The following is a 15,620-nucleotide window of genomic DNA, read 5'->3' as shown; positions in this document are numbered from 1 at the left end:
ACACCATGAATAGGAAATGGTCTCCATTTTTAAAGTGGGTTTGATTTTAAAATAACAAAAGTGAAGAGTAAGAAGTTTATCTTGAATGCTGGTTCTTGACCATGAGAAAAAAATTTAAAGTAGTAGATAAACATCTGTGGAGATTTTGCGAAGGACATTTAGGTGCTCTTAAAAACTTTATATGTCAATAACAGGGGCGCCACAATAAAAAAATTCATATTATGCCTTTCCTTTTCCTCCACATTGCTATGTCACCAGGTATTCCCTGCATTATCATGCATAATCAAGGCGAGGCTGCCCTATCCGCTCTCACACATGCCAATAAAACTAAGAGGAAGGAAGGGAAAAGAAGCAGGAAAGGTACCGCAGAGAACACGTGTACACACAAGGGTTAGTGGAGACTGAATTAACTGAGCTGGGGAGTGGGGGGAGAAGGCAGTTAATTAATACCATCTCCCAAAAAGCTATCAGGAAATTCTGTACTCAAAATTTAAAACTTGCCTAGTGCATTTTGTCAAAAAGCCTTGTCCAATACTTACAGGAGAGACTGTGTGTTGGGCGTGCCATTTAATTTCTGTCCTGCATTCCTGCCCCCACAGCATGGGTCTGAAGCCACCATCAGGCTCCCGTCCCAGCCAAGCCACCTGTTGCTCTGAGACGCTAAGGGCTCACTCACCTCCTTTTTTCATCAGTTTCTTCATGTCTACAAAGGACTAATTACAGCATCTTCTCCAGAAACCCTAGGAGCATGGTCCAGGTTTGTTTTTTTCAACTGTAGAGCTGATTCTAATGAAAAGCTAAGTTTGAGAGCCACTGGATTAGACAAAATCTAAGATTTTTATAGTTTTATTTTCTATTTTATGGTTTTGTACTCCAAACATCCATCAGTTCAAACGAAATCGGGTACTTAGGCATATTTTCTACCCTTCAAATTATAGTCATCCTTTGGTATCCATGGGAGATTGGTTCCATGACAACCCCTTCCCTCCCCCACTGCCACATACCAAAATCCAAGGATGCTCAAGTCCCTCATATAAAATGACATAGTATTTCCATATAACCCATGCATATCCTCCCATGTACTTTAATCCCTAGATGTCTTGTAATACCTAATACAGTCGTAAATGCTATGTAAATAGTTGTAAAATATAATGTAAATGCTATGTAAATAGTTGTAAAATACAATGTAAATGCTATGTAAATAGTTGCCAGTGGGGGATAAATTTATTTCGGTTTTGCTTTTTGGAACTTTCTGGAATTATTTTTAAAAAGTATTTCTGATCTGGGCTGGTTGGATTTGTGGTTGTGGACACAGAGATACAGAGGGCAGACTGTATATGGCAGCTGCAATGTACATAAAGTGTCTCAATATTACGAATTCATCCTAAGAACAGACACTTCTCTTTTAAATAGAGAGAAATAAAGCTTCAGGGAAATTAGGTAACAGGACGATACCAATGACAGAACTTGGGGAAGGTTTTAATTCACCTAGAAACTTCCACAGTACACTATTTAATTTTTATGCTGTTAATACTATATTTTATGCTGTTAATACTATATACCATAAATGTATAAATTTTTGTGTGTCCTATAATTCATTGCTACTTCCAGGCAAGAAGATTCTCAGACTCACTACAAAATAATACTCTAAAAAGAGTATTCTCTTTCATTTATATATAAGCAAATCCAACTGGGTTTTTGTATTTGCACCTATAAAATTAAGATATGACCATCTTTCTCAGACACAGACACTAAGAGGTACTGAGACTAACCCCTATGACAGTGGCAGGCAAAGTGTTAAAAATCAAAATCAATCACAGCTTAGGCTTCCAAGGATACTCTCTTCTTTCTCAGGGTCAGACCTTTGCTCCCGCTATGGAAACAAGAAAAATTCAGCATATGATTCACAGAAATTCTGCACCCAAGGGAAATTTGTGCTTATTTCCAGTTTGGCTTTTGCTCTAGGTTGGACCTTCAGAGCCCCTGGATGAGAAGCGCATCTTCCCAGGCTCGGAAGCATCTCCTGTCCGTCCTCGACTCTTACGTGAAGGTCAGTAAACAGTCGTTTGGCTTGGCTAGACCTGCTGTGCTGTCCTTAGTGACACTGATTACCTCTTCTATGGTTTCAGAGCCCAATGAAATTAGCTGACCAGACACAAGAGAATGGATGCCTCCCCAGCAAACCCGCCAGAAAGGTTTAGGGTCTCAGCTTACACTGCAGCGGTCACAAGGCTCCGAGATGGAGATGCAGGGTCTCAGCTTACACTGCAGCAGTCACAAGGCTCCAAGATGGAGATGCAGGGTCTCAGCTTACACTGCAGCAGTCACAAGGCTCCGAGATGGAGATGCAGGGTCCCTGCGACTGTTCCACAGGAGCACTAGGCCATCATTAAAGAGAGTCACCACCAGGCAGTTTTGATTATGACCAACTTTATTTTAAACCTGCATCGTTGGGCACTTTATGGTAATGTGTCATTCATCCAATATTTACTCTTGCATATATTTTTTAAAATTCCCCAAACAGTCCTTTTACAAACTCCTCCCAATAGCAGTCACCTTTAGAGATGACTTATCCTGTAGCCTCAGGGATGCAAGAACAATGACACACATCTTGAGGCTGGGAAGGTGTGTACCGATAGCAGTCACCACGGCTATAGCAAAAAGCTCGAGTTTTCCAGTCCTTCCAGATAGGAATTCATTTAAAGAAAGAGAAATAAGCTTTGGAAAAGCTCAGTTTTTAACCTCTCATGTACCTGTTGTGTAAAAAAGCTTTATGCATTTTAAAGTGTAGGTTTTAGGCAGTTCACACTTGTTTGCTGTTTTAGGCATTGCTCTAAGTACTGAATCAGGACAGATTCAAGAAATCTCATTTTTGGTACATGATTATTAAATAGTTCTCAAAATAACCCCATGGAAACTAGCCTACGTGAAGGATGGTGACTCAACAACACACATGGTGCATTTAGGATGCAAAGTGTCTAATTTTGTCCTGTCCTAACAGTCATGGAATCCACCAAAGGGCAGATTTGTCAACGTACCTCAGCAAGGCTCTCTTCCGACACGTGAAGTAACACAGAGACGAAGAGACTCAGAGGTTTATCATATCAAAGAGGTAATCATCTGTGACTTGGCAATCTTTTAAGATAAAAGATTGTATATTTTAAATTACTTCACTTAAGTATGGTTTGAAAACACATAGCTTTCTGGATAGAAAGCATCTGGTTAAGTTTGCCGTTCAGTACCTTGTTTTATTTTTTTGGTATGTTTGCATGTCACAGCCAGAGCTACAGATTTTCCACAGTGCTTCTGCCTCATTCAAGTATAACAAAAGTAGAAATCTATAGAAGCTCTAAGGTTAAACAAACTGTACATTATACAAAAATTAATTTACACAGTCAAAAAGTATTGGCAATGCCCTTTATAAATCTTACCAAAGATTCATCACAAAGGATATTACAGTCGACATATGTTTTGTCATCACCGTAGAAATGCCTTCTAGATTTATGTGGTACAGAACTGAGTATCTGTTAAATGTACACATGAAGAATCAGCATTTTGCACTATACACATTTCTTTTAAAGTAACAGTACTGTCAATAGTAATCTAAGGTTCAGAATTTTCCTGTTGCATATTTATTGTTGCTGAGGCAGTTAGTTATGATATATTAATGCAATATTCATAATTATTTTAAATAAAAACATTTCTCCTGCCAACGGTATAAAGAATATTTTTTCTCTAAAATCACATGGAATGTTGCTACATACAGTTTTACACAAATACTGAAAAACATGACCTTAAGGCATCTGCTAGAAAAGCAGATGTGTGTATTTATATGAACTAAATAATGCAAGAAAAAATATTGCACAAAATCCTATTATTTTCAAAATAAAACATGCTTCTTTCTAAATACACATAATTCCCTACCTTGATCAAATCACAATGTTAACTGATTTGCTCAAAACAACTCTGCCTCTTAAACAAGATTTAAGAAACAGACCCTAACAGATTCCTGGGCTCGACAGAGGAAAGACATCAATACTGACACAGTTTGTAAAAAGCATTTCATATATTAAGAAGTGGTCTGGGGGAATTAGGTTTGGGTGTTCATTTTACATTCTTCAATTTATATTCTGATATACAAATATCTACCCAGAATCAGGATCCTGTATGCTAAACAAAATGGAATTCAGATTAGAAAATTTATTCATGAAAATAATCTTTTCCTGAAAATTCAGATTTTCTAGAAAAGGAAGATCTACTAATTATGAGAATAGTCACAGTTTTGTCCTCTTTATCAGCAGTCTACTTCTTCACCTTATTTCAGAAACGACGAATTCATTAGCATTCCTGGGTCCTGTTTATTAGGATATGAGCACAAACTCCTCACAACAGCACTGTCACGGACAGTTTTAGTTTAAAAGTGTATGTGTCTGTGTGAGGGGAGGCTGTTTCTAGAGAATGCTATTATCAAGGTAAAGACAGTAAAACGAGACCCCACCAACATGCATCTGCATGCTCAGTTAATCCTGATTGGAGCGACGTGGCCCTAAGTAGTGCAAAGGGACATGGTTTCATCAGAGTCTCGCTGCCTGGTGATAGGAGAGCAGAGTGCTGATGGACAGTCAGGTAAACAAGAACACTTAGTTTCTAAGAGCCTCTGAATCTGTCCTTTAAAAGTAGGTATCCTAGATAGCAGCATTACTGTACTTCGGGTAACAGTAGAGAAAGTTAATCAAATTAGAAATAGTACAATGGTTCTGTACTTAGAGCATGTTTTATATTAAGCAGCTTTAAAAGGCCTTTTTTTTTGATGATAGAATCTTGGCTGAATAACTTCTAAGCAAAATACATTCTCGTTATTGTTGTTAACGGGCATTTACAATTCCTTTTCCTTTTAATTAGTTCCTGCACAGCGGGGACTAGGCCAATCCTTTTATTTCCCTATGTCCGCAGTCACTGTACCTTGTGTATGCCCAGTACAAACAGCTGATAAATATTTCCTAAATGAGTTTTTAATTTTTAGTTAGAAGAGTAATCATGCTATATTTTGGTGCCTTTCTAAAATATGCTAAAGTAGGTAGCCATCAAAATATACCACTTATCACAGTCTCACTTAACTAAACAAGAGCTCCTAAATTCACACACGACTCTTCTATCCCCCTGAAATACCATGGATGCAATACCCAAGGGCAAAAGGATAAAAACTAGAGTGGGATTTGGGGAGAATTGTGACTGTGTCTAGAGGTCACATAAAGACTGGGCCTCAGAGCCAAAGGTCTGATTCGTTTATACAGTTCTGTTGTAGAACAGGTGTTGCTCCTTGGGGGTAAAAAAAAAAAAAAAAAAAAAAAAAATTCAAACAGCAGGAGAGTTTACACATATTTGGTTTAGTTATAATAGAAAATATGAAGATAGTAGGAAAAAGAAAATACTTTTATTTCAGAACTCACCTCAATGTCACTTCATTCTCCCTAAAGCCACCATAATACTGGGAAGTCTAGTTTCAGAGCAGACTTTGAATACTTAAAATGTTAACGGTTTGAAATATGAATACTTGCTACTAGTCCTTTGGATTTTTTCCAAGAATAACATGCAGGGTTTTTGCTTTTGTTTTTAACATGGAATATAAGAGCTGATTTTGTATGTTAAAATAAGGCACAGATGCAGTTTAAAATATCTTGACACAAATGTGACTTGTCAGTGGATGAATATTCTCACCGCACACAGCAGTGCAGACGGACATCTGGTGAGGGGACCAAAAGAGAGGAAAGAACTCACGTTTCTGAGGCCGTGAAACTTATCAAGCAAATGGATCAAAACCCAAATTGTGCCTATGCTACACTCACAATGATCCCATTCTCCAGACAGTGAATTCTGAAGGAAAAATACCTCATTCCAATATTCACATTAAAGGGCTGCTTTACATGCTTTTCAAAAATTATGAAGAATATTTGCCCAGCAGATTAACGACCACAGTGACAGTTTTTCCTTCTTATTTAAAATAGCTCTTCTGATAAATGGACTTTTTTTATATCTTTCAATTAAATAAAATGGAATTTTGTAATGAGTATATAAAAGCAAAATTTGACAGGAACCTTGAATCTTTTGTGTTAAAAAAAAAGGGTTAAATTTTAAAAAGGATTAAACACCCTTTTCCTTAATACATACAGAGTCCATCCTTATATGGAAAACAAGGTCTGTCCTTCCTTCATAAACATGAATGAATAATTGTCCTCCCAAAATATATTCCATTGAGATTTTGGAATGCACTTTAGAAAAGCAAAACTTGGCCATTTTCTTTAAATTATTTAAAGACTGACCTGAATGAATATTTTAAGCAATGTTTTTAACAAACCCCCTTCCAGGATTTGAATTGAAAATTAAATTATGATTTCAGTAAATATTTTAGAGCACAGTCTTGATGAGAGCTTGAATGGGTTCTCAAACACCTTTCCTAAAACGATAATGTAAAAAAAAATCATGAGTGGGGATGTATAGAGTATATATATTGAACATACTAACAACAAATGAACCATAGCATCACTGGGTTTTTTTTCCTGATTATTCCTGTCAATCTAGCCAATCAACAAGCAGTCAATGCACGATTCCTTCTCAGGTGAACTTCAAAGAGTGACAGTGAATGTGAGGGAGAAGAGACGATGTCCCATGTAGAAGAATTCCAAGTAATTCATGTGGATACCGTGCCCTCACGCCTCAGTGCGGGCTGCACACGGGGGCTTCCTCCTGAAGGCGGCAGCGGGCGCCAGGAGGGGGAAGGAGTGGCTTTACAGGGGGAGGGACCCCACAAGCGCCACCTCAGCCTGGCGACCAAGGCCACCGTCAACATTCACAAAGCATGTGGACAGCACGGACCCTTGATAGGATGTCATGATGAAGACGGCACTTTTCCTCTGTAACCCCCTCCCCCAAACCCACGGTCCCATTACAATCAATCAATCAATCATGAGAGAAACACCAGACAAGTTCCAGCAGAGGGGCATCCTACAGCATATCTAATCTGCCCAGTCCTCTTCAAAACTGTCAAGGTCGTCAAAATCCAGGAAAGTCTGAGAGAGGGTCACAGCCAAGTCAGGAGCCTAAGGAGCTGTGATAGCCAAGTGTGATGTGGTCCCTGGGTGGGATTCTGGGACAGAAAAGGACGGTAGGGAAAAACTAAGGAAATGTGCATGGAGCATGGTTCATGAATTGTGAAGACGTACTGCACTGACATCATAGGATATTAAAAACAGCGGAAACTGAGTAGGGGAACATGGGGACACTGTGCTTTCTCCACACGGTGTCTATACATTTGAAACTTCCAAAATATAAAGTCAATTATTTTAAGAAGTCCATTTGAGATGATATGAAGCATTCTAGTAGAGAATTATTAGTTAAGGGAAAAACAGATTGGAGCACTTTTTTATCAGGACAGTTTATGTTGCATTTGGCTTCCTGGGGGTGACTCCTACTTTAGCAAAGTCATACAGAAAGACTGTGAAAAAACTTCAAGTGTCATTTGTAAACAGAAGTCATTAATTTCACACTGTAATTCAGCACTTCATATATTTCACTGAGTGACAGGTAAGGTAAATGTGTACCTTTATACTTTTTGGAAAACATGGCTGCAGTGTCCACAAGAGAGCTTTTTAACTTTGAAAAAATGAATTTTGTCCTTGATTCGATGAATAGAAAAAGGCGTTATTGCTCTGCAGAACACTTATAACTTATCTTTCAAAATTTACCTGTAATTCCATAAATTATGTAAGTATGCTTAATATAGGCTTAAGATTAAGGCAATTAGTTGGTCAACAGTTTCAGGCTAGTTATGATAGGTTTTGGTATCTTGGCCAGTTCATGCTCAACCAGGTTAGTACAGTAGCTACTAGTTATGTGCAAGGGTTAGATGCATACTTAGTTTAAATAAAATAAGTGGCGTTAAGCACCAAATACTGGGAAATCATACGTTCAATATATACTTTCAACATACATACAAACTAGTACCTGATTTAAGAGCACAGTAGAAGAAGTAGCTTTACATTTAAAAATCAGTGGATAAATCTATATACCACGAGACAGACGAGTGGGAGAAATGTCCCAAATGAAAAACAATGTTTAGACGGTAGTAAGAGTTGTCTTTTCTACCAGTCCTTGTTTATGATAGGGTACAGGGACTCCTAAAATGTCTCCGTAGAAGCTTGGATGCAAGCGACAGACTCTTCATTTGTTGATTTAAGCTTGGTTTCCACTTGCTTTTCCTTCTGAAATGTTTAAGTCTTGCTGGAAGGCAGATGTTATGTGACATAAGGATACCACTTCTTGAAGCAGTCCAGAACCTTCTGAAATCTCTTTGGCTCCTTTCCCTTCTTTCTCCCAAGGAACAAAAGACGGACGGCGCCCAAGGCTGGGTACCAGTGGACCACCCGGAGTCTGGCTTAGTGTTTCTTTCTTCTCTGTTTGGGAAGCTCCAGGCGACGCCAGCGGCAAAGCCGGTCCTGGGGGCGGGGCCGGCCCTGCCAGCTCCGCAGGCCGGCTCGTGGCACCAGCCCCGAGGCGTCGCTCACCATCCTCCTCCTTTAGGATGGACAGAGAGTCCGCCCCCGCGCTGGAGGCCACCCGCTTCCGGGGCGAGGGCGGGAGCTGCCTGCCGTGGAGGGCACTGTCGTCCTGCCCCAGGTGCCACTCCGTCTGGTCACCGGAACCACCGCAAAGCAGGGCCAGGTTGTTCTCGCTGGGCGTGTTGGATTTATTCTGAGAGAAGAAACAGCGCATTGAGAAAAAATGGAAGAAAATTATAGCATTACTTCGGCAATACTGTTTTCCATTTTGAAATCAGTATCTTTCAAGGCTGGGAGCTCAAAGTCCCTCCCAGAGGAAATGAAGCACCGACAGTTAGCTCTGAACACCGCCCAGGGTGCCCTCGACAGAAATGAAGTGGGATGGATACGGGTGCCCAGGCTCCTGCACCTATCAGTCGCCTATAAAACTCAAACCAGACCGTAAGTGTTGGCGAGGGTGTGGAGAAAAAGGAGCCCTCGCACACTGCGGGTGGGAGTGCAAACTGGTGCAGCCACTGTGGAAATCAGTGTGGAGGGTCCTCAAAAAACTAAAAACAGAACTGCCATACAATCCAGCAATATATAATACACCTACTTCCGGGTACGTATCCAAAGAAGATAAAATCAGTATCTTGACAATACAGCTGTACCCACATGTCCACGGCAGCATTATTTACAACAGTGAAGCTATGGAAACAACCTCGATGTCACTGATGGATGAACAGGTAAAGAAAATGTGGCACATACACACCATGGAATGTTACATATACACCATGGAATGTTACATATACACCATGGAATGTTACTCAGCTTTTAAAAATGAGGAAATCCTGCCATTTATGACAACATGGATGAACTTGGAGGGCATGATGCTAAGTGAAATAAGCCAGAGAGAGAAACACAAATACCGCATGATGTCACTTACGTGTGGAACCTAAAATAGTCAAACTCAGATGTCGAGAGTAGAATGGGGGTCACCAGAGGGGGATGGAGGGTGGGGAAATGGGGAGGTGCTGGAGGGGCAGGTTTCAGTCGTGCAGGTGGGAAAAGTTCTGGGACCTAATGTACAGCACGGTGACCACAGTTCTTTGCTAAGAAGGTAGATCTCAAGTGCTCTCACCGCAAAGAAAAGGTAACTAAGTGAGATAAGGGATATGTTAAATTAGCTCGACTGTGGTCAGCATTTCAAAACATCAAGTTGTACACCTTAGATGTATACAACTTTTGTCATTGTACTACAAAAAAGCTGAAAAATAAAAAGGATTTGCAAAATAATCCTTCAAAATAACACAAAAAACAAGCAGACAAACTATTATACAATCAATGCCAAGTTCTGGAATTTATTACTATCAGAACAGAGTGGAAATTACTTATACTGCTCTCTCGTGTTCTTAAAGCAGCCAGTTCAATCTGTTTAAAGTATTATTTCTAAAGCAATACAATGAAACATTACTTGAATTAATACATTTATTAAAATTTTTTTGAACATCCAGAAAATACAGAAAAAAAGTGGGAACATTTCATGTTTAAAAGTTTCCCAGAAAAGACAACTATAAAATTAGGTTGTAGGAAAATACTACTGCTTGACAAAATAATTTCAGTGAATGACAATAACCACCAGAACTGCATAAATAAAAGGGAAAATGCTGGAATTCTGTTACTAGAAATAATTCTTAATGATTAACTCTTCAGTATTTTTGGAGTTTTGACACTTACCTGAGGTCAAACGCTCCTACCAACTAAGGTGATGACAACAGCCACCACAGTGAGTGCAAGAAACTGTTCATTTAATTTTATCAGCTGGAAAATCGACTCACCGTGGGCTTGTAATCAATGTCGTCCATCGACCTAAAGAAGTCCAGGCTCCGGGCCGCCGCCAGCTTCCCCTTGTCCAGGCTGTGTGTGCTCAGCGTGTCCAGGATCTCGCCCAGCAAGTCCATCTCACCCGAGGAAGGGGCCTGTGCCCTGGTTTCAAGAGAGTCGTCACTTTCGTAGAAATAAGCAGACGCTTCTTCTCCGTCTTCAGAGGACAACCTGAAGAAAAACATAACACGCACTGGTGATTACGTGACCAAGAATGCTACGTACAAGCAACCTCTCACCAATGACTGTCAACTAAGGCGGGAGTCTTAAAACCAATGTAATATTTCTGTAGAACAGCGAAGTGGATAATTGGTTCATGGCCAAATTCTTTATAGTGAGGTACACACCGATTCAAACGCTGGAAATCTTGAGTACGTGCACTGAGAGCAAACGTTTACGGTTCCTTAACAATCTGGAAGCACAAGCGGGGCTTTTCACAGTCTAATTCTGGGGAATTTGGGACATTAGCCTTAGAAATATCGGATTCCCAGAATACCTGGGAAGTTTGCTCTATTCCAAGTTCACTTTCAGTATTTTTATATGGTTTTCCTTTTATTTATTCATTTGTTTTATATAAACAAAGATATACTTAATGCAGAAAAAAGAATGTTGATTCTGTCATCCCAAAATATCTTAAAACTGTTTTAAAAGTTCAACATATACTATTATTATTTCCCTTATTTTATGTTAAAATTAATTTTTAACATTTTGCATTAAATTCTCCTCTTCTGATACCACCATGGAGTTAGTTAGGTCCCGCCCCTCGCCTATCTGGTTTGTTTCAATTGACTACTTTCACTGTTCCTGATATTTACCTGGCCCTCTTCAGGAGGAGGGTAGGAGTCTAACTTAGTGAGTGGGCTTCTGTTTCCCCTTTAACACTATCCCAGGTATTGCTGCAGACGTTACTGCTTCCCAAGAACAAGTTATTTCAGGTCTATCTTGCTTTCCCCATCTCAAGATTCATCCCCCGTGAGACTCCAGTTAGCGCTGGTTCCTCCTGCTGAAGAATATACCACAAGGGAGGAAAACCCGATCTCTGGGAGTGCACGTTCTTTGAAATCTCTCTTGTAACCTAAAGCTTCTGCGGCTGAGCCACATCGCCTAATAGGACAGGAGAGCCCGCGACTTACTTGCTGGCTCTGTCTGCGTCCTCATCGTTGTCAGCGCACAGAACACCATCCAGGCTCTGAAGAGGCCTTCTTAGGCGTGGCTACAGAGAGAGATCGACACACTGGCATTAAGTCGTTAAGGTACGTCTCTTCCATAAATTTTAACCGACAATTTGATCTGACAAGGAATACTTTTTAAAGAAATATGCATTCAGGGTTTTTGAATACTAGCCAGCAACTTGACTAGCTGGCAGGAAGAAGGGGAGGATATCAGACAACATTTATCTCAGCGCTTACATCTCACACCAGTCAACAAAAAACAAAACAAATCACTGGGCTGAGTACATAAACACTGCCCACTCTCCAGTCTGTCGGTCCCCGATTTAGGAATCCCTGACATAACAGTCAATCACTTCACCAAGCACTTAGCCCCCAGTTTCAATAATAATCAATACTTGCAATCTTGTTTCTCTTATCCCTTACCCACACTCTCCCCCACACCAAGTACTTTAAAGCAATGCTTCTCAATCATTAAAGTGCATGTACATCTCTTGGAGTTTGGTACAGGTTCTGATTCTAACACGCTCTTAGGTGAGGCTGCTCTTGGGTCTCAAGGTCACAAATCCTAGACAATGCATCATTTCACCTGTAAATACTTCACTATGTAGCTTTAACAGATAAAGATTTTTTTTAACACAACCAAATATCATGATCATACATAACGAATTAATAATTATTCTCTAATATCTCATATTCCCTTATTGCCCCCAGAATATTTTAGTGAGTTTATCTGGACCAGAATCTCAACAGGGTGGCAGTGGACTTGGCTGACATGTCCCTCATCTCAGAGGACGGTCCCTTCCACCTTCCCCCCCTCCATGCCATCTGTGTCCTTGAACGTGTTATTTTACCCTCATTTCCTATAAGCTGGCAATTACATCTGGAGCTTGGTTAGCTTCAGGTTCTGGGTTTTCCCTCTGTTTCTGGCAAGAATTCCCAAAGATGTTGATGTGTTTCTCAGTGCATCACATCTGGAGGCACCTAGTGATCAGATGTCTTACTTCGGGTGGTACTAAGACTGACTCATGGCTTCAGGTGTGGTTGGCCAGTGCATCCACTACAAACTTTATCAGCCTTTCACCTGATGGTTTTAGCATCCTATAGTAACCACTGGCTAAATCCATTATTTCACTAGGCACTTCAAAATTATGCTTTTCAAAAGCATTTCCTTTATGTTTATTTGTTGGCATTCCATAAAGAACTGTCTTATTAACTACTTGGCTATCCTGAAATACAATGTGTACCAGAAAAATAGGATAATTCCTTCCTTTTATTTAAGAATTTTTAGAGAAATGAGCTAATCTAACAGTCTATATAAAGGTGAGCCAGGAGGGGTCTTTAAAAATTATCATTTGTATATATTTGATATGGCTTACCCCATCATGGTTATTACTCTTCTTGAGGTTCAATCTGTCCCATTTTTGAACTACACTGTGATTATGTTTTTTAAATAGTTATCTTTTACAGATTTATCTCGAAATATCTGCAGGGTTAAATGATATGCTATTGGGTATTTACTTCAAATTAATCCAGAGGTGGGGAGGGACCATGGGTAGGGCTGGCACAGAACTAAGATTGGCCGTAAGCTGATAATTGTTGAAGATGTATGCAAGGTACCTGGGAATTCATATAAGCTTCTCTTTACTTTCGCATGTTTGAATCATGTCAAGAAAATAAAAAGCTTTTAGTTTTTTTTATGTGTTCCCAACAAAGTGGACCAAGATGGAAGAGTAGGAAGATCCTGCATTCACCTCACCCCAAGAACACGCTTCATCCCACGGACAAACCAAAACTATAACTACACAGAGTGACCCATCTGAGAACGACGTGAAGACCAGCAGAACAGCTCCTCTACAATGAAGGATATAAAGAAAAACACACTGAGACAGAGGGACAGAGACCATAGAGTCAGGACCCACACCCTCCACGCGGTGACCTGTAAGCAGGAGGGAATATCACAAATATTAGAGGCCCTCCCTAAGGAGCGAGGGGTCAGGGCCCCATATGGGGGCACCCCAGCCCAGGGGACGTGCACTAGGCAGGGGAGCCCCCTAACATCTGACTTTGACACCCAGTGTGGCTTACATCTGGAAGAGCCACGGGACTCTGGGAAACCGAGACTCTGCTCTTGAAGGGCTTGTGCACAGACTCACTAGCTCTGAGTCCTGGTGCAGAGGCAGCGGTTGGAAAAGCACCTGGTCGTATGTGAAGGAGATTCACTGACTAACTTCAGGGCAAGTGCCGAGAGGGGCAGAGATCTGTTAGAACTTTGTTCAGGGACCAAAGTGCTGGTGGACACCATTTTTTAAATTATTATTCTCTCTCTACCTAGCTGGCCTGGCACTGGCAGCTGCCATTTCTGACGTTCTCCATCTGTCTTGTGAGCACCGCAGCCTTGACCCAGCGTTCTCCAGCCCCACCCAACCTGCCCATCCTGGCCACTGCCCCTCCAAAGCGGCTCCTGTCCTGCCACACCTGGCAGGTAGACTCGCCCCTAAAGAGGCTCCCACCCTCAGAGGCCAGCCCTACCCACCAGCACACCTGCAACTGAGTGGCTGAGCCCTGCAGCCAGCCACACCAAGGGCCAGGGTGCCTGCAGCAGTTAAAACCAGCTGGGCCTGGAACCAACTTGCCCACCAGTGGACCCAGAGCAGTTGTGACTGGGTGGGCCTTCCAGCCAGTGGGCAACCTCGGTGCCACCACAGCAGGAGGACACATATAGCCCACAGAGGGGGACACCCCTGGAGCATCTGACTCTGGTGACCAGGAGGGATTGCTCTTCTGGGGCCTATGGGAAACCTCCTCCATAAGCCACTCCTTCAAGATGGAGAGACGTAGCCCATCTACCCAACACACAGAAACTATACAGAGTGAGGCAAAGTGAGGAGACAGAGGAATGTGTTCCAAAGGAAAGAATAAGACAAAAACTCAGAAAAATAACTAAACGAAATGGAAATAAGTAATCTGATAAAGAGTTCAAACTAATGGTCATAAATATGCCCAATGAACTCATGGGAAAATAAACATAGTGAGAACTTCAATAAAGAATTACAAAATATTAAAAAGAACCAAGCAGAGCTGAAGAATACAATAAATGAAATAAAAAATACACTAGATGGTATCAACAGCAGATTAGATGAAGCAGAGGAATGGATGGATCAGTGATCTGGAAGACAGGGTAGTGGAAATCACCCAAAAGAAACACAAAAAAAGAAAAATGAATTTTAAAAAAAGATAGTTTAAGGGATCCTAGGGACAAATCAAGCACACTAATAGTCACATTATAGGAGTCGCAGAAGGAGAAGAGGCAGAGAAAGGGACAGAAAACTTCTTTGAAGAAATAATGGCTGAAAACTTTCCTAACCAGGTGAAGGAAACAGACATCCAAGTCCAGGAAACAGAGTCCCAAACAGGATGAGCCCAAACCAAGACACAGTGTAATTAAAATGATAAAAGTTAAAGAGAGAATCTTAAAGGCAGCAAGAGAGGAAAAAAACTAGTTACATAGAAGGAAATCTCCATAAGACTACAAGCTGATTTCACAGCAGAAAATTTATAGGCCAGAAGGAACTGGTATGATACATTCAAAGTGATGACAGAAAAAAAAAAAAACCCTTAAAAACCAAGAATACTCTACCTGGTAAGGTTATCATTCATAATTAAAGTAGCAATAAAGTTTCCCAGACTAACAGAAGCTAAAGAAACTCATCAATCACCAGTAAACTAACCATACAAAAAATGTTAAAGGGACTTCTTTAGGCAGAAAAGGCCAAAACTAGAAATAAGGAAATAAATGAAAAAAATCTCATAAACATAGTAAACACAGTGTGTGTATCAACCACTTACAAAGCAAGTATGAAGGTAAAAAGACAAAAGTAGTAAAATCAACTGTTGTAACTATAATAAGTAGTTAAGAGATACACAAAATAAAAAGATGTAAAATATGACGTCAAAAAGGTGCGTTGGGAGATAAAAATAGTGTTTTAAGAATGTTTGGACTTAAGTAACCATCAATTTAAAACAGACTGCT

The 15,620-nt window shown here is 40.5% G+C and overlaps 1 protein-coding gene across 8 annotated transcripts in view; it reads right to left on the bottom strand.

Annotated features, from left to right (window-relative positions):
* Positions 1–2,432: 2,432 nt before the first annotated feature.
* Positions 2,433–15,620, bottom strand: part of DENND1B (DENN domain containing 1B) — a 278,187-nt gene continuing 264,999 nt past the window's right edge. For all 8 annotated transcript variants that reach the window (XM_055084008.1, XM_055084009.1, XM_055084007.1 and 5 more), the window contains 3 exons: positions 11,552–11,631; positions 10,373–10,589; positions 2,433–8,748 (listed from right to left, as the gene is read on the bottom strand). In XM_055084008.1, the coding sequence (XP_054939983.1) occupies positions 8,230–8,748; positions 10,373–10,589; positions 11,552–11,631 (816 nt within the window). In that variant the 3' untranslated portion in view covers positions 2,433–8,229. The remainder of the gene's footprint in view (positions 8,749–10,372; positions 10,590–11,551; positions 11,632–15,620) is intronic.

The sequence above is a fragment of the Physeter macrocephalus genome, chromosome 4, assembly GCF_002837175.3.
Source record: "Physeter macrocephalus isolate SW-GA chromosome 4, ASM283717v5, whole genome shotgun sequence".
NCBI lineage: Eukaryota > Metazoa > Chordata > Mammalia > Artiodactyla > Physeteridae > Physeter > Physeter macrocephalus.
The sequence above is the reverse complement of the archived record's forward strand: the minus strand, read 5'-3'. Positions and strand labels throughout refer to the sequence as shown.